Below are 24702 nucleotides of genomic sequence, written 5' to 3' on the forward strand. Positions count from 1 at the left end.
GTGTTGCTATGCCCTTCTCCAGGGGATCTTCCTGACCCAGGGGTCGAGACTGTGTCTCCTGTCACTCCTGCATTGCAGGCAGATTCTTTACCGCTGAGCCTCTGGGGAAGCCCCCCACTTGTGCGTAATGGCTGCAGATGGACTGCACTCTCATTTGCTCATTTTCTTAAATCTCCCCTCACTGGCTGTGAGCTCCTTGAGAACAGCGTCTGCCTCCTTTCCCCAGGTGTAACCCCAGGACTGAGTACTCTGTTCTCTGGCATGTAGTGGGTGCTCAGTGAATGCTGCTGAAGTAAGGAAGGAAAAGAACACAGAAAATACAGTGCAGCATTTGACTGAAGAACAGAAGGCAGTTAGTTCTTTCTGCCTCCTCCCGTCTGAATGAAACTCAAGAGGTGCTTTTGCACAGACCTTTTGGGGCCAGAAGTATATCCATAAATTGGTATAGTTTGCAGAGAGCTCATAGCAGTCAATAAGAAAAATATTACAACTCCAACTAGAGAAAAAGGGCAAAGGATATCAGAAAGAAGGGAGTACATGTGAATTGAATGATCCAAACAGGGAAAAGGTATTCAGTATCACTAGTAAATTTTGAAACATCAAACTAAAATGAAAACTAGATACTGTTTGCACCCCTCAGTTGATTGCATATTTTTTAAAAAGGATAGCACCCTTTATTAGTGAGGGTGTGCTGAAATGAGTTTTGAAGCAAGACTATATCTTTTGCCTATCTCTGGTTTTCAAATATGCCCCAGCATTAGGTTTCACTAGTGAGTAAGAATAAAGTAGGCATGTAAAACTTCCTCTCTGAGTGACATTAATTTTCAATTATGAGGTATCATAAAGGGGGATGTGAACAAATATATGTAGCTTCCCTTGTAGCTCAATTGGTAAAGAATCTGCCTGCAATTCAGGAGACCTGGGTTTAATCCTGGGTCAGGAAGATCCCCTGGAGAAGGGAATGGCAACCCACTCCAGTATTCTTGCCTGGAGAATCCCATGGACAGAGGAGCCTAGAAGGCTACTGTCCATGGGGTACAAATGTATACAATCTGCCTAATTCCCCTAGTGGAAACCCAGTGGCCAGGGTTTAATCTTCCATAAATATGAAGTCTGAAAGCATAATTTCCCTTTTGTAATTTTTTAACAGCTTATATTCTTAGACCGTGAGCACTTAATGTATCAAACAATCTTATTTTGAAGTTAGTTTTCCTCTATTTGGTTGATTTGAGTCACATTTTGAAAAGAACCAAGAGCATTTAGTGTTAAATGCACTAAAACCTTATTTTAGAAATGTTCAAAATGTTTAGAATGGGCACTTCATAATTATCCTAGAAATTGCTTAATGATAACTATTACACTGGAAAGGGCAAAATTGTTTTCTGCAAGTGAGGATATAGTAATGATTGTGAAGGTACTGCCTGACTCAGAATTGCTAGTGGTCTGTGAGGTCCTTCAGTTGAGTCTCTGCTTTGTGTATAAGATTTTCCAGAGTTAGTCCATCCTGGTGGACTGCAGCCAAGTGGAATATGGTCAGCCTAGTTATGTGGTCAGTCTAGGGTCAGTCTAACCTGAGGAATATGCTCCAGGTAGTAGAAAGTTTCCCAGAGCACAAGCCTTCTCCCAGGACGGTGGTTTCTCTCGGGCACTCTTTCCTAGCCTCTTCCGTTCCCTCCCTTCAACACCGTCTGGCATTGCTCAGCTCAGAGCCAGCCCAGAGTAAGTTTTCAGACTGTCCTGAATAAGAGCTTTCCAGGTGAGGAGGGTTTAGAAGTGAATCAGGGTTAGATATGCTATGGGCATCAAAGCCTTCAATGCTTCTGTGACAAAATTCTCTTCAATCCAACAGCTATTAGGCACTGACCTGTTGTTACAAAACTAAGAACCGCAAAGCTGTATCTCGGAGATTAGGATGATGGGAGAGGTGAGATAAGTTCCAAAGCATATCCCAAAGATATAACAGTGAAGAGTGGGTTCTGAAGTCAGGCAGCTACCCATTTACAAGCTGTGTAAAGACAGGAAGGGAGGCATGGAGAATATTAGCTGAAAATTTCCCAAATATGATCAACAGCAGCAACCCACAGATTCAAAAGTTCAGCAGCTCCAAAAAAGATAAAGGATGGATGAGACTGGATTGCCAGCAGTGACTTTCCTACCCTAAGAAACTATGGCCCCTGACCCAACTCCCGGCCAGAACACACGTCAAGCCTCAAATTTTTTCCTTTATGTTGAATGTCTTAGAAGTACACCAATTAGTGATTCCTGATTTAACACAAATCAGCTTTATTGGGGCACCAAAAAAAAAAAAAAAGGTTAAGGTGTAAGTTTGAAAAATAGGCTTTAATGCATGCCGTAGTGTGATGCTACAGGAGAAGTCGGTAGAGGCAGTAGGGCTGAGAAAACTGCAGAATGGGGAGGCTTGGGGAGAGGTTTACATGGAAATGCAAGTTGGGTTCAGAAGAGGAGGTTCTTTGACATCAGAGACAAATTGCCCATTTAAAGCTTTGGTTCAAGTCAAGCTTTACATCAAAGAAAAGAGAAGAAAGTGTTTCCTTTCTCCTTCTTCATCTCGTTGGATCACATGACCACCCTACTACTGAGGTTGCTGGTGCCTATAATGAATGGTTCAGCTACATGAAATTAACTGGGTTTTCCATGCAGTAGCCTGGAAATGAAATCATCTCTTCGCTTGGAGAAGTTTACAATTAGTTGAAATCACTTCACATGTGAAGGAAATAACACTAAGGGTGTTTGGGGCAAATTTTAAAAGTGAAAAGTAAGAACTTAGAAATTTGGAGGCAGAAGAGATACTTGTAGTCCAAAGAGATTGAAGATTTCATAAAGATAATGAAACTTGGACTCAAATAGTCTTTGAATCAACTGAGAGACTAGGAAAGAAATTCTAGGTAGGGGAATAATACAAGTTTTAGCTCAAAAACCTACATATAAGTCAGCCAAGACTTCCACACTGAGGACATCACAGCGAAAAGGTCAAGGTGAAATAGCAGTTTCACACCCATTGCACTTGTTTACAAAAGTGTAAAGAATGGCATTTTTTTTTTAATTAGATATCTTTTTTCTTCATTGGAGAATCCAGCAAGGGGAAAAAGGGACACCTCAGACAAACAAAACTGAAGCACTGATTAGGGTAAATTTTATTCATCTGTGAACTGAAGTCAGGTCTTTAGGTCTTTATCTCTTAAAAATAAGTTTTGTTAAACACCAGTGTGCCAGACACTTTGAGTGAAAAAACAGATACCTCGTCCACCTAGACAGCATCCACTGAGCCCCTGAGAAAGACTGCGGCTTAGACACAGCAGACGTTAGGTGAGTGTGGAATGAATAAGCAAATGGAGGCATGACCAGCTGTTGGGAGGAGTCCTCCAAAGTAGGAGGCCACACTTCCCTGTGTAATTGACCAGGCTTGCCATCCGTCTTTATTTTATAGTGCCATAGAGTTCTGCCTTCTTGTCCTTCCAGAAAAGGGTTTTCTTTCCAAAGTGGCTTTTTTCTTTTTTTTAAAGCAACCTTTGTCCTTCTTTTTTTAAAACAATCATCCTGCCTGTTCTGAATTGGAACCTCACCCGTTCACTCTTGTGCCCTCGAGGAAGGCTGAGACAAGGAGCTGTGCTAGTGGCAATAACTGAGTTAGGATATACAGGAAGATAGAAGACCATTATTTCATTGTAACCCCAGTCTCACTCAAATAATGATCACTCTTCTTTTTCCTATCATAAAAGTTATTGTTCTTTGAAAATCATGTTATATTTTAATTAAAGCACTATATGTACATAGTTAAAAAAATACTGAAGGCTTATCATGGACAATTATACCCCCTTATCACTTCCTCTCTTATTTGTCAACATAGTTAAGTCACCATTTTGATTAATTGCTGATGTTTACATGATGCTTATTGTTTTTATGTGCTGTGTGCTAACTTGTCTCGGTTGTGTCCGACTCTTTGTGACCCTATGGACTGTAACACACCAGACTCCTCTGTCCATGGGCTTCTCCAGGCAAGGATACTGGAGTGGGTTGCCATTTTTGATGGATTTTGTACATTAGAAATAGTATTCCCTGCAGAACCAGCTGAGTTTTTCTAAAGCAGCAGCCAGTATTTTTTGAGCATTTGTTATGGGCGAGGCACTGTTTTAAGTGTTCAGTTCAGTTCAGTCGCTCAGTCGTGTCCGACTCTTTGCAACCCCATGAAACGCAGCACGCCAGGCCTCCCTGTCCATCACCAACTCCCGGAGTTTACTCAGATTCACGTCCATCGAGTCAGTGATGCCATCCAGCCATCTCATCCTCTGTCATCCCCTTCTCCTCCTGCCCCCAATCCCTCCCAGCATCAAACTCTTTTCCAATGAGTCAACTCTTCACATGAGGTGACCAAAGTACTGGAGTTTCAGCTTTAGCATCATTCCTTCCAAAGAAATCCCAGGGCTGATCTCCTTCAGAATGGACTGGTTGGATCTCCTTGCAGTCCAAGGGACTCTCAACAGTCTTCTCCAACACCACAGTTCACACGCATCAATTCTTCAGCGCTCAGCCTTCTTCACAGTCCAACTCTCATATCCATACATGACCACAGGAAAAACCATAGCCTTGACTAGACGGACCTTAGTCGGCAAAGTAATGTCTCTGCTTTTCAATATGCTATCTAGATTGGTCATAACTTTTCTTCCAAGGAGTAAGCGTCTTTTAATTTCATGGCTGCAGTCACCATCTGCAGTGATTTTGGAGCCCCAAAAAATAAAGTTTTAAGTGTATTCATGTATTAATTCATGTGGCTCCATGTGTGAGATTAAGTACTGTAAATATTCCCATTTTACAAATGAAAAAGCCAAAGCACAGAAAGCACTGAGGAAGTTGCCCAAGATCATATGGCCAGTCATTCTATTAATAGCTCTTGAGGCTATGCTTTTAGCTACCATGAGTACCCATCTCTTGAAAGAATGTCTGTGTGTGTATATATACACGCTGGTGGTGGTGGTGCTCAGTTGCTCAGTTGTGTCCAACTCTTTGCAATCCCATGAACTGTAGCCTGCCAGGCTCCTCTGTCCTTGGGATTTTCCAGGCACGAATACTGGAGTGGGTTGCCATTTCCTTCTCCAAGCTACCATGTGTGAAATAGTTGGTGGGAAACTGCTGAATAGCAGACTGAGCTTAACTCCATACTCTGTGATGACCTAGATGGATAGAATGAGGGGGATGGGGTGGGAGTGGGAAGGAGGCTCAAGAAGGAGGAGATATATGTATAAATATAGTTGATTCACTTCATTGTACAGCAGAAACTAACACAACATTACAAAGCAATTATACTCCAATAAATTGTATTTTCAAGTTTTTTGAAAAGGATCTTAGGGAAGAATCAGAAGTTGTGCCAGGATTTGGGGACTTGAATTTAGTTAGTTTGGTAGACAGGATGCTCAGTGGGAGAAACCTAGGGGGAGTGAGTTTATATTAAGAAGCAGAATAGTTTAGTCTTTTAATTGGTTTGTTTATTTTTGTAAATACTTCTTTTACCTCTTTTCCTAAGTCCTTGTGTTTTCCTGAGCATATAATAATAATTAGTCTACTAGAGAATCTTCAGGCAAATTCTGAATGAAGAAGCAATCCAGAGCATTCAGTGAAGATGCCCAGACAGATGTTAGATTTTGGTATGAAGACTTTAGCACAGAGTTTTTGAAATTGAAACAGTCCTGAAAAAGATATGGTTTATTTTGGTACATATGTCATTGATGAGAAGACAGAGTAAGGTGTGAAAGTAGATGCAAATTTCACCATTCTAGGAAACAACTGTAAGATCCTTTCTTACCTGAAAGAGCAGCATTTCTAGAACTCTTGCCTTTCTCCTTCCTTACCTAATATGTACTTTTATGAGAAATGTTAACTGTTTAATAATTCTGGCATTATAAACTCACTCCAGCACTCACCGCCATCTAATTGTCTCATGTTAAAGTCAGTTCCCTTGATTATAAATGTAACCTTGTAGCAGATCTTTGTCTGCAAAGCTTGAGAGAACCAGTTATGGGCCAGTGAGTTATTAACAATGGAAGAATTGATAGGATCTAGAAAGTGGTGATGATTCCATACCATCTAAAGCCAAGTCAAACCATTTGATTCCCTTCCAGCTCTAAAAACTTGATTCTATACGCATATTTGTTGTTGTTCAGTTGCTAAGTTGTGTCCGACTCTTTGTGACCCCATGGACTGCAGCACATCAGGCTTCCCCATCCTTCGCTGTTTCCCAGAATTTGCTCAATTCATGTTCACTGAGTTGATGATGCCATCCAACCATCTCGTCCCCTTCCCCTGCCTTCAATCTTCCCCAGCATTAGGGTCTTTTCCAGTGAGTCAACTCTTTGCATTAGGTGGCCAAAATACTGGAGCTTCAGCTTCAGCATTAGTCCTTCCAATGAATATTCAGGGTTGATTTCCTTGAGGATTCATTGATTTGATCTCTTTGCATTTTATGTCAAAAGTGAGGTCCAAAGATTTGGTGGGAAACAGTTGTCTTTAGTTTGATGGAGCTGCCCCTCTCTGGTGTGGTCTAAGGAATAGGATCCTATCACCACAGCAGTGCTTCTACCCCAGATATATTTTGACTGGCACAGCCTGCAACTATTTACACAGAGAGAAGGGGGAGCAGGTTTGAAATGGGGTGTCAGCCTACTGTTTCTGACGTGCATTTTAATAAGCCACTTGACAAGATCAACAAGAAGAAAAGAAACATCGTGAACAGGTGTGAGGGAGCCGGAGGAGGACAGTCTGCTGTTCACTCCTCTTAATCAAGTTGGCACATTGTTCTGTCACCAGGACTCTGGCTGTTAACAGTGGCTCTGCTAATTCCCTCCAGTGTGGGATCTGATGAAGGGGGCGTAAACCCCCCCACGATTTCCCCTGTGCCCTAAATAAAAGGGAAAATGGATTTTTGTGGTGGTCATGTCATGGCCACAGCCTGAAATGTTCTGTTCATCCACCCAGAGTGTCATTCATGAAGGCGGCATTGCCATGGAAATGTGTGACACGTTGGTTGACAAGTTGTCTATTTCCAGATGGGCATCTTCATCCCCAGCATGAGCCTTTGAGAGATTTGACAGACCGTTTTTAAGTCTTGGCTTTGTACAGGCTGTGGTTTATCTAAGGGCCTTGCTGGCTTTTTTTGTTTCACACTGTGATGGATTTTGTGCAGTGTGTTGTGTAAGTAATAATGATAGGTCTGGCTTTGCAGACGTGGCTGTTTGTTTTTTTTTCTTTCTTTTTTATCCAATCAAAGCATGTTCCATGAAATTGGCATTGGCTAGCCAGCCGTGTTTGTTAATGACACACTAAAACCTATCCTCTTTCTAAACTGGTGATGTTATAGAAAGTCTGTATGTGGGATAATTCTGCCTTGAAAGTCATGTAGCCCGCAGCTTTTCTTCATTGAAGAGAAGTATTACAAAAATATTGATAGTTTTTCTACTACTTGCAATTAAGTTTTGTTTCCTGGATGGATAAAAAGAGAATGAAGTTTGAATATCACTCCCCTTTAGAGAGTGTCTGCTATGAGCTGTTGCTTGATATGGGAAGGGACAGCTGACAAGGCCAGGGTAGGTCCCCTCTACGAGAGACCTTTTACTATGCTGCAGGTGAAGGGCCATCTTTCAGAAGGTTCTGCTTGGGACCTAAAACGTGCTTTCCCCATCTTATCACATGAGGTTGTGTGTCCTCCAGACAAAATCATAGAGTCTGCTGGAATTGTGTTTTAAAAAAATAAATATGTGTATGTGTAATTTAAGAAATCAGAGACTCACCGTAAGTCATTAACATCATAATTTAGTTAAGTTAAATGTTAGTAATTATCCCAGTGAACTATCATTTATAAATATTAATGTTCCAAACTGAAGTTAGGGAGTCCCTCTTTAGCTATTTTTTCCCCTTTATTTTTATCTCTATATAATTGTACTGGAGGCATAATTAGTCAGTGTCTTCTCTTTTCAATTAGCAAGAGCTTTTCCTACTTCTGAGTAAATAATTCCTAATTAAATGCACCAATTTTATTGATTTACTTTTTTTTTTTCTCTTCTGCATACCAAATTGAAATGTGAAATTCTTACACATTGTAATTGTGGATCAGAACCCACTGATTAACTTGTTAATACATTCAGGATGTGGTATTCCTAAAGGACTCATTACTGTAAACTTGTACCACTCTTTCTAATTTCTTTAGAAAGAAGCAGGATCAATAACTACCTTGAATTGTCAGAAGGAAAAAACAATTGGCCTCTGAATAGGGAGTCTTGATTCAGAAATGTGCAAATATATTAATTTCATAAGGATGATAATTTTGAGGAACATTGGAACAGCATAATTACTAAAGAAACATTACCATAACAAACATCTTTGGGGTGTAGCATATTGAGGGATAGTATGAGGAAGCCTGAAACTATTTTGGAAATGGTATTATAAATAATAAGGTAAGAAATTATGTAAGAATATAGACGTTGTAGCAAATTAACTGCAGACAATAAGAAACTATATTGCAACTTCCTAGTGATAGATATCTATCTAGCCTGTTCTGTACATTATTCCATGCCCTTTGCTAGGCAATCATCATTTTATTGGTTGATGAAATTTTCTAGTTCCATAATGTCTGTGATTTTTCTCCCCACATACTAAAGATGACTCAAAGTCACGCCTGTTCTTGACCTTAGTGTACCCAAGTCAGTTCCTGGTGACAGAAATCTGGTGAAAATGTCAGCATTGTCATCACCAAACCTCTCTCCTGGAAAAGAACTTTAATTGCAAGTTTTCCCAAGTTTGACCTGCACTGTGTTTTGGTGTTGGAATCTGTTGTACTGTCTTTCTCTGGCTGTTGCACAGACCAGGTCCTGTCCATGGCCCACTCTACTCTCCAGCCTTGACTGATACACCTACCAATTAGAGCCATGCTCCTCTCATGTGTGACTTTACAGAGAGGTTAAGAAAACGTCTGTATATATCATATGAAATTGTTGCAGATTGTTGCACATTTAATATGTGAATCATCAATAGGAAAATTTCAACTTCCAATTGTTTACATCTATTTGATCAGTCAAGCTCGTTGCTTTTACTTTGTTTTTTCCAAAGAGAAAAATTTAGGTGTGAATGTACTGTATAACACTGCTGCCACAGGTATTTTGAACTAATATTCTCATGGAGGAAAATCTCCGTAGATCATTACGTGATATGCCCTATTACGTATAAATTCCAAATATTGTTTGGAGATGGAACAACCTCTGTTTCCAGTGACACCATCTGCTCTCTGTAAAAGAACCAGGCAGTGCCACTTTTGTTAGCGGCCTTCATGATGCTGAATTTTTCCCAGTGGACAGAGGAGAGCACTTCATAAAAAGAGGCTAGTTAAGCATCTTCCAGATTGTTTCAAATGAACCATATATAAAGGCCACAGGGAAAAAGGCTCTAACAAATTGTGTTGTTTGGCTTTTCTTACTGACACTTTCTACCATTGTGAAAAAAGTTATAGAATGTCTTCTCTTTTTTGGCACTCAGATGAGTATAGGATCAAACCGGTGGAAGAGGTCAAATACATGAAAAATGGGGCAGAAGAGGAGCAGAAAATAGCAGCCAGGAACCAAGAAAACTTGGTAAGAACTGCATTTCTTGTATAACAATGAATTTTGGTGACACCTTTATAATAAAATCTGCACTGCATGTTTAAACTGCAACATAACACTCCAGCGCAAGATTTCTTGAAAATGCCATTGCTATTTATAGCTTACTTGGAGGCTGCACCATTTACTCCTGTATCCTGTTTGTTTTCAAACAAACCCTTCTTTAATCTTGGTAGAGGATGCTCCAGGAGAAACAGCAGGTTTTTTAATGTTTCAAAATGATTAAATTTAAAGGAAAAATCATGACATAGGATTGAGTTTTATGGGGGGAGGACCTTTTTTTTTTCTTTCTTTGCATCGTTTAACTCAATGCAGATCAGAGTGAATGGCTAAGTTTTATTATTGTTGATATGTAGTATTTTAAGGAAGTTGCCTTTCAAAGGAAAATAAGGTACTTAGAAGGTAAGTCTTTATCAAATAGTACTTCACATTCACAGTGTTAAGGTATTATGGGTTTTGAGTTAATGTGAGAATTCTAATGATCTGAAACAGATAGTTAGAAACCTCTTCCTCTAAAACAAATCAATAAACATATTCCACCTTAATATTTCATATCTGAAAAAACATTTAGTAAATTATCATATTAGCTGATTTAAGACATTACAGATTGTTAAGAATATGCATTTATTCAGTTGTGTTGGAGCAACACTGTTTTTCTCTTTTATTTTGGGATTAATTACCGCTATTTTTTCATGTTTCAGTGAATACATTTTTAAGAAGCTTGCAATGTCATAAATATTTTCACTTGACTTAAACTCCTTTTTCCGTGTTATGCTTTGTTTTTATGATTTCTGCTACAGCAGAAGGAGTTGGCAGAATGTTAACCAGTGCTCAGGAGTATTTAAGGCTGTCATTTTCCTTGATACTCTAATGAACATAACAGGCTCATTCTTTTTCCTCTGTTCTTTTCTGAATATATAACCTATGACTTGCAGTACTCAAGTATCAACAACTGAATATTTTAGATCATTTTAAAGGAGCCAAAATACTTTGATAGAATTTTACTTCATAAATGGGATTTGGATTTTAAGGTATCCTTTAAGTCACAGAGGTTCATCATATCTTAGGTTTTAACATCAACACTTAAATTAGTCCTGGGTGTTCATTGGAAAGACTGATGTTGAAGCTGAAACTCCAATATTTTGGCCACTTGATGCAAAGGGTTGACTCATTTGGAAAGCCCCTGATGCTGGGAAAGATTGAGGGCAGGAGGAGAAGGGGATGATAGAGGATGAGATGGTTGGATGGCATCACTGACTCAATGGACATGGGTTTGGGTAGACTTCGGCATTTGGTGATGGACAGGGAGGCCTGGCGTGCTGCGGTTCATGGGGTCGCAAAGAGTTGGATACGACTGAGCGACTGAATTGAACTGAACTTAAATCCAGAAAAAAGTAGCTATGACTAAACAGTGAAATTAATACTATCAGGCTTTTTATATAGAAATTGTTGGGCTTTGAATAGATACATAGAATATTTGAGTAGCTGAAACATCAGTGGTCATTTTTTCCACTCTGTTGTACTGAAAATCAGAGTTTGTCCTTGCTTGATATAATTTCATCTTGTTATAAATCTCATCGTGAGTAACAGTATTTCCATTGAATGCTAAAGACACACTGGTGACCAGTTAGCCAGTAACTGTTTCTTAGATGTAACTGTCTACTTTCCATGTTTGTATCTCTGAAATCCTAAAGAAAGCAATGACTTTTATCTTACAGCTTGTGAGTCCTTCCTCAGTGTTGTTAGGGCCAATACAACTTTTTTCCATTTTCTCCCAGTTTCGTAATCTGTAGACTCCTTGAGGCTAGTGTTCTTTTTTAGCACTGTGGCCAGAGTTGATGCTAGTGCTTTTCCATGCAGACTGAATGGGGAGATTCAGACAAAGAGAAATCTCTGGTCTGATTTATTCACGGATTATCTATGCCAACCCCACACTTTTTCACTCTGCCCTTCAATCAGAGTCCAGACTAATAAGAAGAGTTTTCAAGTATCTAAAGATTTAGAAGGAAATGGGGAACTAAACGGTTGTTTCTGGTTCTGAGATTTCTAGATTGCTTCACAAAATTAAATGATTTTCAGTTATCTGGAGGTATGTTACCCTTATCACCTCCATGTTGGGGGATGCATAATTAAGTACTAACCATGCGTATCATTTGAGAAAACAAATAGCCTCCTAAATTTGAAGCTTACATTGGAAAGTGGATAAGAAAGACTTAGCAATTCTTTATTTTCACACCCATTAAAATAATCTGAGAGTCAAGATGTTCTTGTGTTTCAAAAATGGTTTTAAGATGTAGCTTGAAGTATTTTTTAAAAAGATTTTTTGTTTACCCAAATTGTTGAAACTAAGGGGAGTTGGCAAACATAACCAAGGCATATGGCATGATGGTGACAACCGTGGGCTCTGGAAGCAGAAATTGCTTTGGTTCAAATTTCAGCTCTGCCACTGACTCGTTGCAGAATCCAGTCACTTCACTTCTGTAAATCTCTGCCCATCCATTGAGGGAAAAGACAGTGCTTCACGGTGTTCTTGGCAGGATTACACAAGATGACTGTTATAAAATTTTGAGTGCAGTGTCTGGGACAGGTGAGAGGTGATTAAGTGAATATTTTAGGTTAATGCCAGTGTTATGTGTGTTTTTGAAATCTCTTGCTCTGGAACTATGACATTACTTAAATGAATTAAGTTTTGAACACCTGTTATGCACAAGGCCCCTTACATGTATTGAGAGACACTGTGCCCTCAAGGTCATTGTTCTTAAAGAGATTATAGTAAAGTTGAGAGGAATGTTCAGGTCGACCAGTAGGTTATCGAGTGCCTCTGTGTACAAGGCTCTGTACCAAACTCTTCAAACAATCACAAAAATAAGGAAACCACTGACCCTCACCATGAGAACCTTGTACTGCAATACACAGGTAAGTACCAAATCAGTATAAATAAAGCAGGGTTAGATAAATAAAACAAGACTGACTCAAAAAAGGCAACACAAAGACCTGCTGATATCCAAGGAGGCAGCTATCTTGTCTGTGTGGTATCAGGACCTACTTCATGAAAGAGCTGGCCTTTAAAAATGGGCCTCAAAGAATAGAATGAGGAAGAGTGCCCAGGTGGAAGTAACAGAGATGGAAAATGCAAGATGTATTTAATAAAAAGCACAACGTCCTATTTGACTGTGGAGTGGGAAGAGGCAGAAGGCATCAGTAGATGCTGCTACTGCTAAGTCACTTCAGTTGTGTCCTACTCTGTGCGGCCCCATAGACGGCAGCCCACCAGGCTCCCCCGTCCTTGGGATTCTCCAGGCAAGAACACTGGAGTGGGTTGCCATTTCCTTCTCGATGAGCAGTGGTGAATTAGTCAAAATGTAGATGGGGTCATACATAAAGCTTTGATGTCCAGTTAAGAGATCCAGAATAATTCAGTGGATTCATGGGAGCCTTTGAAGGTTTGAGGGAAGAGATTGGCCACATGAGATTATGATTCTGGAAAGTTATGTGACTTCAGCAGGTATAATATGGATCCGTGTGGGAGATCATTCATAATAGTTTTTGCAAGAGATAATGTGCCTGAACCAAGGTGGTAACAGGGAGAATAGAAAAGATTTAACAAGGTTGTAATAGAAGCAACAGAATTTGACAGCCCATTGCCAGCATTAAAAGAAGGCAGAAAAATCAAGAGATAATGATAATAACAAGACCGTGAAATCTGGAAAGATGACCAGTGGTGATGAGAATAACTGGTGACCTCAAGGAAATGATAAAATTACTAGGAAGACCGTGTTTGATGACAATACAAAGTGTTCATTCTTTCATTATTCATTACTCACTCTTGCTCACCCTTGAAAGATCAGATATGGTTCACAAGACAGAAAGGGAAGCCTCCACACATATGACACTGTAATAACGGCAGTCACAGAGCACCTGTACTGCTACCAGGGTCTTATAAGTTCTGTGCTTTGGGGGCTTCAGAGGCACCTGATGTAAATCTCACCCTAAGGAGCTCACTTTCTGGTAGCAGATAGAAGGCATGTGACCTCAGTGACCACAACTCAAGGTACCTTGCAAATGTAGAGGTTGGTTTTGAGCTAGCAAAGATTTAGGAACTTTCAGAATGTCCATGCAAAGGAGTCTAGTAAAGTCCACACCCATGAGTGTGTGGAATTTGTCGCCAGGGACATGTTAGGTATTCAGTATATTTTTGTTTGCTTCAATGGATGGAGGAATATATGAATAAGAGTCGTTGGACCTCTAGGTCCAACTATTAGTTTGTATCTAGTAGTGGCTCAATAGTCTTTAGATTTCCAGGTCACTCGGGCACTTTGACCACATTTTCTATGGATGGCAGAGATCATGCAAGTTTTCTGCAGCTGATGATGAATCATCTGTTTATCAGTAACTTATGTAATCAGTACAGAGATGAGCATTCATGCAATTTTCACCATTGTTGAGCACCCATGTATTTCACTTTAGTTCTCTCAGATTTTAATTCCTTCTTCAGGAAGGTGGTATAAAGTAGTAACATTGGCTTTGGAGATTATATATAAACATATATCAATATGGATCTTAGGTTATTTCTAGCTTTGGAATTTTGGTCAAATATCTGAGTCTTCTGAACTTCAAGTTCCTCATCTGGAATCTGGGAGTTATGAAATTATTGAAGTATTAGAAGAGAACCTAGGTGAATATGTTTAGAATAGGAGGCTTTCTCAAAACACAGAAAGTAAAAGCTATGAAGAAAGAAAAATAGTTTATTTCATTAGATCAAAATTAAGTACTTTGTATGACAGTCTAACTACAAAAAAAAGTAGTTAATAGGTTAGCAATAGTCTGGGAGAAAATATTTATGACATAAAAGACAAAGGACTAGTACAGAGATTTCTAAAGAACACTTGTAAATAATTAAGAAAAAGTTAATCCACTAGAGAAATAGGTGAATGAAATGAACAGATGGTTCACAGTAGTGGATATTAGGCAATAACATATGAAAAGATGTTCCACCTCGCTAATGGGGAGACTGCTTACTCCCTTACCCACTTGCTGCATTAGAAGACTCTGAGAAATGCTGACTTCAATCCAGAGTGGGCTCACTGGATGGCTGCTGGGGTACTCTCTAGGACACCTCTGTGCTTTTGCTCTCTGAGTTCAATATGTGCTTTCCAAGAGCCAATGTGATGCTCTCCAAACCTGTTCATACTGGTTGAATGTCATTGTAATTATGTAATTCAGTTAAGTAATGTGTAAACCGATGAAACACAAGTGTGGAAAGAGAGCTCTTTTTATAAAAATTAGAGCTTTATTAGAGCTCTAAAATTTTTTTTTTTAATTAAATGCTTTAGAAAATCTGGATGAAGGTACATTACTAAAAACCTGTGGCTAAATTAAATTAAATTCTGCACTCAGAGTATTTCACAAGGCTTTTACATTCTCACTTCACTTAAGATACCAAACCATGGAGTCTTTGATGTACATTCTAAGGGTATGGCTGATGCAGAAAGTATATGTATGGCCCCTGACAGTGATCCCTTACTTGAGAAACTTTGTTCCTATATCAGAAGTTGGGAGGGAAATGCACAACTGTGTATTTTAAAGCAAAGAGCATGCTTAATGTATATATACATTTTTTTTATATTGCCCTACCTTAGCTCACTTTATCATTGAATTGCCAGCCCAGATGGTGTAGCCTAATACAATTTGTATTGTAATGAGGGGAATGCGTACTAAAACATGGTTCCTTAGCTTGGAAAAACTTTGAGATTGATAATATCAGATTTTGGTATAGCTGTAGGAAAGTATTTATTCACATACTAGTGGTAAACATCTTAGAGGACAAGTTAGCGGTACCTATTCAAACTTAAACATGCGCTCAGCGTCACGCAGCACTTCCATATCTTGATAGCCACCCAAGCAGCTGCCCTTGTGAATAAGAAAGCTTGCACAAGACTTTCACCGCATCATTTTTATTAGTGAAAAATTGAAAAAAACTTTCATACTATCCCTAGAAGAATACTACAGGTGTAGTACGTCTTCACGCATGCTTAGTCATGTCCTACTGTTTGTGACCCCATGGACTGTAGCCCACCAGGCTCCTCTGTCCATGAGATTTCCCGGGCAAGAATACTGGAATGGGTTGCCATTTCCTTCTCCAGGGGATCTTCCCAACCCAAACCTGCATCTCTTGCATCTCCTATATTAAAAGGCAGATTCTTTACCACTGTGTCACCTGGGAAGCCCAAAGCTGTAGTACATTAGACAGCAATTTAAAAGAATGAGTTAGAACTTATGAACTGTCAGGGAGAAATACAAATGGTAAATTGGGTATGTATAATATGGTACCGTTCACTTTTTTTTTTTTAATGAAGTACAGTAGCAACACTCTACATTTTCTCTAAGTGCTCATAAATGTATAGGGATCCATAAAAAAACCTGCATGGATATGTCCCTAACTACTATTAGTGAGCCTCTGAGTTAATAGGGGATATAAGTATGGCCAGGCTCAGTATCCTCCTCTATAAAATAGGGATAATAACTGAACCCACTTTAGCAGGAAGTTGTGAAAATTTAAGTAAGATATTCCAATAATCTCTTAGCACAGTTTCTGGCATAGAAAACACCACTGTTGGCTGTTGTCAGCAGTGGAGTTGGATTGGGTGGGTAGAATGAGAAAGGATTGGGCATGTTGGAAAAGGGGATTTTTAATCTTTCTATTTAATATTTTAATTTTTAAAAGAAAATTGTTGTTGTTGTTCAGTCACTCAAACATGTCTGACTCTTTGTGACCCCAAGGACTGCAGCACACCAAGCTTCCCTATCCTTCACCATCTCCCAGAGCTTGCTCAAACTCATGTCCATTGAGTTGGTGATGCCATCCAACTATCTTATCCTCTATTGTCCCCTTCTCCTCCTGCCTTCACTCTTTCTCAACATCAGGGTCTTTTCTAATAAGTTGGCTTTTCACATCCAAAGTATTGGAGCTTCAGCTTATAAAAGAAAATATATTATTTGTGTGATTTGAAATTTATTTTGAGGGGGATAATAATAAGAAAACTTCAGTAACAATTTGGATATTTGGAATCTGTAATGTAAGTAGGATTATGTCATTTTCTCACTATCTTAAATATCCTCAGTTTTTTACCATTCCCTGATATCTGATTAATAACAGACAAGCTCAAAGAGCTCAAGGAAACTCAAGGACTATCCAGCTTCCTTTTATGTAGGTTAATAGTTTTGCATATAAATAATTTAAGAGTAAATTATGCCAGTCCTGACAGTATTCAGTCTACTTGCATCTCTAAAGACAAAGAAAAAAACATTCTAGTTTTAGTTTTGAGGATTTCTCTCTCACTGTATACTAAAACATGCTCATATTTTCCTTGATTAACATTTGTCATTCTTGAGCTGTTCTCCCTTCAATTGAGTTCAGTCACTCAGTCATATCCAATTCTTTGTGACCCCATGAACTACAGCATGCCAGGCTTCCCTGTCCATCACCAATTCCCGGAGCTTGCTCAAACTCATGTCCATCGAGTCAGTGATGCCATCCAGCCATCTCATCCATATTGTCCCCTTCTCCTCCTGCCTTCAAGCTTCCCCAGCATCATGGTCTTTTCAAATGAGTCAGTTCTTCACATCAGGTTGCCAAAGTATTGGAGTTTCAGCTTCAGCATCAGTCCTTCCAATGAATATTCAGGACTGATTTCCTTTAGGATGGACTGGTTGGATCTCCTTGCAATCAAGCATCAGTTCTTCAGTGCTCAGCTTTCTTTATAGTCCCAACTCTCACATCCATAATGGAAAAACCATAGCTTTCACTAGGCGGACCTTTGTTGGCAAAGTAATGCCTCTGCTTTTTAATATGCTGTCTGAATTTGTCATAACTTTTCTTCCAAGAAGCAACCGTCTTTTAATTTCATGGCTGCAATCACCATCTGCAGTGATTTTGGAGCCCCCCCATAATAAAATCTGTCACTGTTTCCACTGTTTCCCCATTTATTTGCCCTGAAGTGATAGGACCAGATGCCATGATCTTAGTTTTCTGAATATTGAGTTTTAAGCCAACCTTTTCACTCTCCTTTCCTGGTGGCTCAGAGGTTAAAGCGTCTGCCTCCAATGTTAGAGACCCAGGTTCGATCCCTGGGTCGGGAAGATCCCCTGCAGAAGGAAATGGTAACCCACTCCAGTATTCTTGCCTGGAGAATCCCATGGATGGAGAAGCCTGGTAGGCTACAGTCCATGGGGTCCCAAAGAGTTGGATACAACTGAGTGACTTCACTTTCACTTTCTTTCACTTTCATCAAGAGGCTCTTTAGTTCTTCGCTTTCTGCCATAAGGGTGGTGTCATCTGCCTATCTGAGGTTATTGATATTTCTCCTGGCAATCTTGATTCCAGCTTGTGCTTCATCCAACCCAGTATTTTGCATATAAGTTAAGTAATCAGGGTGACAATATACAGCCTTGATGTGCTTCTTTCCCAATTTGGAACCAGTCCGTTGTTCCATGTCGAGTTCTAACTGTTGCTTCTTGACCTGCATACAGATTTCTCAGGAGGCAGGTCAAGTGGTCTGGTAGTCCCATCTCTTTAAGAATTTTCCACAGTTTGTTGTGATCCACACAGTCAAAGGCTTTGGCATAGTCAATAAAGCAGTAGATGTTTTTCTGGAACTTTATTGCTTTTTCAATGATCCAACGGATATTGGCAATTTGATCTCTGGTTCCTCTGCCGTTTCTAAATCCAGCTTGAACATCTGGAGTTCACAGTTCACATACTGTTGAAACCTGGCTTGGAGAATTTTGAGCATTACTTTGCTAGCGTGTGAGATGAGTGCAATTGTGCAGTAGTTTGAACATTCTTTGGCATTGCCTTTCTTTGGGATTGGAATGAAAACTGACCTTTTCCAGTCCTGTGGCCACTGCTGAGTTTTCCAAATTTGCTGGCATATTGAGTGTAGCACTTTCACAGCGTCATCTTTCAGGATTTGAAATAGCTCAACTAGAATTCCATCGCCACCATTAGCTTTGTTCTTAGTGACGCTTCCTAAGTAAGGCCCACTTGACTTCACATTCCAGAATGTCTGGCTCTAGGTGAGTGATCACACCATCATGGTTATCTGGATCATGAAGATCTGTTTTGTATAACTCTCCTGTGTGTTGTTGCCATCTCTTCTTAATATCTTCTGCTTCTGTTAGGTCCATACCATTCCTGTCCTTTATCATGCCCATCTTTGCGTGAAATGTTCCCTTGGTATCTCTAATTTTCTTGAAAAGATCTCTAGTCTTTCCCATTGTATTTTCCCCCCTATATCTTTGCATTGATCTTTGAGGAAGGCTTTCTTATCTCTCCTTGCTCTTCTTTTGAACTCTGCATTCAACCATCTGATGCTGGTTTTTCGGGGTTTATTGGGGGAGGTTGGGTTTAAAGTCTTGGTATGTATTTCCTAGATTTATATGTATAATAGTTTTAGACTCACTATTTCCAGATATCTTTGTATAAATAAGAACACTCTTTTCTATCAAGTGACACATGTCACGGGTGGGTAAATTTTGATCTCAGTCTTATCCATAGAATTAAAGACTGAGTTGAAACATGCTTTTCTAAGTCACCAATTCCTGAGTACAATCAAGTAGCAAGATAAAAAATAGAGCATTCTAATAGGCTTTAGTGGAAAAGGAGAATGGAATCAAGTTTTAGGTGTGCCCTCTTCTTGCCTATTGAGTTGTTAGAGCTTCTATACCTGTCTCCAGTGCATTACATTTCCAGTAAACGTCAAGCACCCGGTGGCAGGAATGAAGGCCCAGAGGTTAGGAGACATCTTTGATAAGAGGAAATGTTCCAGAAACCTACCAGAGCTTTCTTTGGAGCACTGGCATTCGGCTGGTGAGAATTGGGAAGTGGCCCTGACCCACAGAATATACCATGGTTGGAGCAGTCCCCTGGAGGAGGCTGCTGTTCTCCAAAGCATTGGACTGATTGACAGCCTGAAGCAAACCAGAGCAGTCTGCAGTTTCTTCAGTACCTATAGGTCAACAGGAAAACTAAGTGCTCAAGACCACCGTCACTCTACGCCTGTGAGGAACAAAAAGCATGTGAATGAACATTGTAAGCTTTGCCTCAATAAGTAGTCTCTGACTGTTTTATGACCTCATGGATGGTAGCCTGCCATGCTTCTCTGTCCATGGGATTTTCCAGACAAGAATTCTGGAGTGGGTTGCCATTTCCTACTCCAGGGGATCTTCCCAACCCAGGGATTGAACCTGTATCTCTTGCATCTCCTGCACTGGCAGGCAAATTCTTTACCACTGAGCCACCTGAGAAGCACAATAAAATATATACCTCTCATCTAGACACTCATAATTGGGAACCCTCAAAGTGTTGATTTAAAGTCATCTTTTTAACAAATGCGACATTTACTTATCCCATGACTCTGTAGAACAGCTAATATAATCACAAACTGACTTTTCTGTTTAAAGGTTGTTCTTGGTGATCTTAGGAATAATTGTTTATCTTTTGAGTGCTTGTCTCAAATGGAAGGTCAAGTAATTATTTTTGGAAACCAAATAATGCAAAAGACCGTGACTTTGAATTGAACCAATCTCCCAAGTCATTTAAACATTCCTAGCACTCTGGAGAATAAGGCAAAATAAACTGACAAGAGTTAAGCTAGTATTATAGACATAGAGTCAAGCTTTACAAAGCACCTCTCTTCCCCTACCCCCCCCCCTTTCCCCTGCTTCCTTCAAGGTGCCTATTGGATTTGAGCTCAGGCTGGGGCTGGAATGGGTTGTGAAGGTGGGGCATTGGACTTGAAGGAATCCTGGTTCCCAAACCAGAGTGAGGATAGGGGGTGGTCCTGAGAACATCTGATTTAGACAAGAGAGACCTCGCCCTCAAGCAGCCTCCTAAGTGTTGCTTTAGCACAAGACTCATCCCCAAAGATTCCCAGCTTCTAGCTCAGTGAGTGGTCTCATTCTCACTTCCTGTTCTCTCATGCCTATGACATTGACACCAGCCTCATGTTCCTCCAGATAACAAGAGACAGCATCAAGACCTCAGACGTTTCTGAAGGGAATAACCTCTCACGTGAACTTCAGTTCTGGGGACTCCATCCTCTTTTGTGTGTTGTGACAGAGGGAATGGGAAAGAAGAATGCTGTCTCTTCGCTGATCTTAGAAATCATCCTTTGTCCAACTAGTATTTTTGTGTTACTTGAGCCAGGCACATTAAGGGTCCTAAAGATTCTCCTGGCACTGAGGTTAATTTACTTTATAGCAGAATGGAGTAGAAAGGATGAGGGATTTGTTAAATGGACCTTCTAAGATTTCAGTGTTGCACAGAAGCAAAGTTCCTGATTAAGGAAAAGAATATTATGAGAACAAAGGAAGGCCCACAAAGTGCTTTGTAAACATAAAGTCCAACACAAATTATAGTGATTATTGATGTCCCTACTTAAAAGGACACCTGGATTTGTTTCTGAGATTAGTTGCTACTTCAGGTGGAAACAAGTTAACAAACAGCATTCTTCTGGTTCCAAGTAAGAGTTAATACCTATTCCCCTTGAAGAAAGACACATTATCGTGTGTATGTGTGTGTGTGTGTGTGTGTGTGTGTGTGTTAGTTGCTCAGTTGTGTCTGACTCCTTGTGACCCCATGGACTGTAGCCCACTAGGCTCCTCTGTCCAAGGAATTCTCCAGGCAAGAATACTGGAGTGGTAGGAAATGGCAACCCACTCCAGCATTCTTGCCTGGAGAATCCCAGGGATGGCAGAGCCTGGTGGGCTGCCGGTCTATGGGGTCACGCAGAATCGGACATGACTGAAGCGACTTGGCAGCAGCAGCAGCAGCAACCATTCCCTTCTTCAGGGGATCTTCCCTACCCAGGAACTGAACCTGGGTCTCCTGCATTGCAGGTGGATTTTTTACCCTCTGAGCCACCGGGGCAGCCCTGTGTCATCATAGTACACTTTGTTCTCTCATAGAGAAAGGACAGTATTAAAGTGTACAATTTCCCCCTGCTATCTGAGAGTAGTGCTGCTATGAAGCCTGTAAGCTGAAATGGTGTAAAGGGAAAAAGCAGTTACCTTAGGACACATCTTGCTAATGGAGGCACACAATAAATTGAGATACAGCACAGATGTTCACAGACATGGTTCAAAACTACAGCTGCTTCATGCTGAGATGCTGAGCGTAGTTCCCAGGAAAGGAGCTTGGCGGTGCCACTCTCGCCGTGTGGGGGACCCACTGCCTTTCTAACAAAACTTGAGCAAAACAAACGCTGAATGTTCTTTTCCTAATTTCGCCTTTTCCCCTAATAACAAAAATCCTCTTCGGATTTCTTTCAGCATCCAAAACAGGTACTAATGAAGTTCTTTTATAAAGGCAAAGTGGTATAAAGCAAACTTTGAAAAAGCAAGGGATACCTGTACCCAAAAGATATAGAAACCCATGAACTGAAGGTGGTTTCTGGAGCAGCTACTATTGTCATTCCAGCAGCTAAGCATAGCAGAACATGACTGAAACCCTCTTTCAAATAGCTTTTCTTCTTTTCCATATTAATACACTGACCTGACCATAGGCAGGTAAAAATGGTGTTAGGGGTTTGGTACAACATATCACTTTTTTTATAACCAGTTTTTAAATTGAAATATAGTTCATTTACAATGTTGTGCTAGTTTCAAGTGTACAGAAAAGTGATTCAGTTGTACAGACATATATTTTTTTCAGACTTTTTTGCATTATAAGTTATTATAAGATTGAATATATCTCCCAGTACTGTACAGTAGGCCCTTATTGCTTATCTTTTTTATAAATAGTGTGTATACATTAATCCCAGACTTCAGATTTATTCCTCACTCTCTCTTTCCTTTGGCAACCCATACAATTGTTTTCTATGCCTGTAAGTCTATTTGTGTTCAGTAAATAAGTTCATTTGTGTCATTTTTAAAATAATTTTTATATAATTTTTTATAATTTCTATAATATCAAGTGATATCATATATTTATATTTCTCTGGTTTTCTTCGCTTAGTATTATTTTCTCTGGGTCCATCCATGGTGCTGCAGATGGCATCATTTCATTCTTTTAATGGCTCAGTAATATTCCACTGTATGTGTGTGCCACCTCTTTATCCCTTCATCTGTCATTGGACATTGAGATTGCTTCCATGCCTTGGCTATTGTGACTAGTGCTGCTATAAACATTGGCGTGCATGTATCTTTTTGAATTATAGCTTTGTCCAGGTATATGCCCAGGAGTGGGATTATAGGATCTTATGTTAACTCTATTTTTAGTTTTTTACAGCATATCTCTTGGATAAATTCCTATTTCGATATACTCAGTTCTTACTGTCAGCTAGATATTATCTGGGCACTGATGGAAAAAAGAATTAATGAGATACTGATATAACTCGGGAAGCTCAAGGGGCGACAGACACATACACCAAGTCTCTAATAGAGGCCCTAATGAAGTCTTTTGGGAAAATGGGAGTGGAACAGTGGACCCTGCTTGGGAGATCTGAGGAGATTCAGAGAGCTGGCATTGCAGCAGGGTCTTGAATGAAAGCAGTTTTCACTGATATATGAGGAGGGGAAAGGGGTTTCGAGCAGAAGGAATCGTATGAGCCAACACAGGGACGTGACATGAATAGTGAGTGGATCAGGAGACTGATGTGAAGTGTTTATTGTGAAGTGTTTATTGGGTAGTTAATATGTGTTAGCTGTTTTTTAAATAAACCAGCACATTAATTTCTGGTTTACAGACAGCCACATTCTTTAGCCAGTTTGCAGCTACAGAATAAATAGAACAGACCTCTGCTCACCTGATTTGAAGATTGAGGGTTTGATAATAATTTCCCTTTTCCCAGCATTGTTGCAAAATGTGATCGCTTTTAAATATGCCTTCCTTGGATGCAAAGTGTTGTCTTGACCTTCTCTGCCCAGTAAAGCATAGCTTCTGATTTATCCTTTAAAACCTTCCTTGTTTAACTTTGGGAAGTACAACAAACTGTACTTTTCTATTTAAAATTTTGGCCTCTTTTCCAAGAACCATACCATGATTTTTAAATACAGAATGGAAAGATGCCCTCTTCAAACTCTGATTCTGTTTAATCCACATGGTCATTTTAGACATTGGATTTATTTGTCTCACTGTTTTAGAATGGGCATTTTTTACTCAAAGGGTCCAGATACAATAGTGGAGTAGGAGGAAATGAGTGACAAGTGAGAGGACCCCCTACAGCTCACACCAATGACAGTATGTAGAACAATAACACAGGCATGTCTTTTCTGCAGGTTGTTTGCATTTCTTTCTTATCTCCCCTGTGATGCTAAAAATAAAACCAAAGCATATAAGTTTCGCTCCTCGGTTGGCAAACTCAGTGAGGTAGCTTCACCCAAAGTTAATAATATATGCCCTAGAGGTGAGAGTATCAAAAGAAACTGTGATAATGTTTCCAGGAGTCTGGGCTTTGAGTAGTGTCTCTTCTGATAGACTTTGTAATTAATACTTAATATTAACAGAGATATAGGACTCACCTATACCTGTCGTTCAGAAAAGATAGAAATAAACAACCAGGAATAACAAACTCATGCATCTTCTTTGGCAAGGAGAGAATGCATTGTTTAGCCTGTCAACATTATAATAGATACATGACGATGCCATTGTTACCGCCTGCTTCATGTTCACAATGCGTCTAATTTATTTACTCTGTATGATAATAGATGCCAAATTTCCTCCTTCTTTGAAAATTAAAATAACTGATAATGACAGATATATTTTCTAAAACTTAATGAGCTGGCTTCAATTTTTTGTTCATGTCAGAGTGTGATGTTATACTGCATATTTTTATTTACTGACAAACTTCTGCTCATAACTAGATCATTTGAGGGCATGCTTGATTGGAGGCAAACCTTTTGTTTTTTTTAATACGTTATGGATTTGTACAGTTGAGGGCACTTCAACCAGAAACAAGACAGGAATCTGGTGACTAAAACTAGAAGATGAGGCTTAAAGGTTGGTCTCAGAAACGAGGCAGAAGAGAGACAAATATCACTTGAC

At 39.7% G+C, this 24702-nt stretch overlaps 1 protein-coding gene across 1 annotated transcript in view; it reads left to right on the forward strand.

The window, feature by feature from the left end:
* Nucleotides 1-24702, forward strand: part of C14H1orf21 (chromosome 14 C1orf21 homolog) — a 240189-nt gene that overhangs the window by 120279 nt on the left and 95208 nt on the right. The window contains exon 3 of the mRNA XM_068986246.1: nt 9538-9632. Within this exon, the coding sequence (XP_068842347.1) occupies nt 9538-9632 (95 nt within the window). The remainder of the gene's footprint in view (nt 1-9537; nt 9633-24702) is intronic.

This window comes from Capricornis sumatraensis, chromosome 14 (assembly GCF_032405125.1).
Source record: "Capricornis sumatraensis isolate serow.1 chromosome 14, serow.2, whole genome shotgun sequence".
Lineage (NCBI taxonomy): Eukaryota > Metazoa > Chordata > Mammalia > Artiodactyla > Bovidae > Capricornis > Capricornis sumatraensis.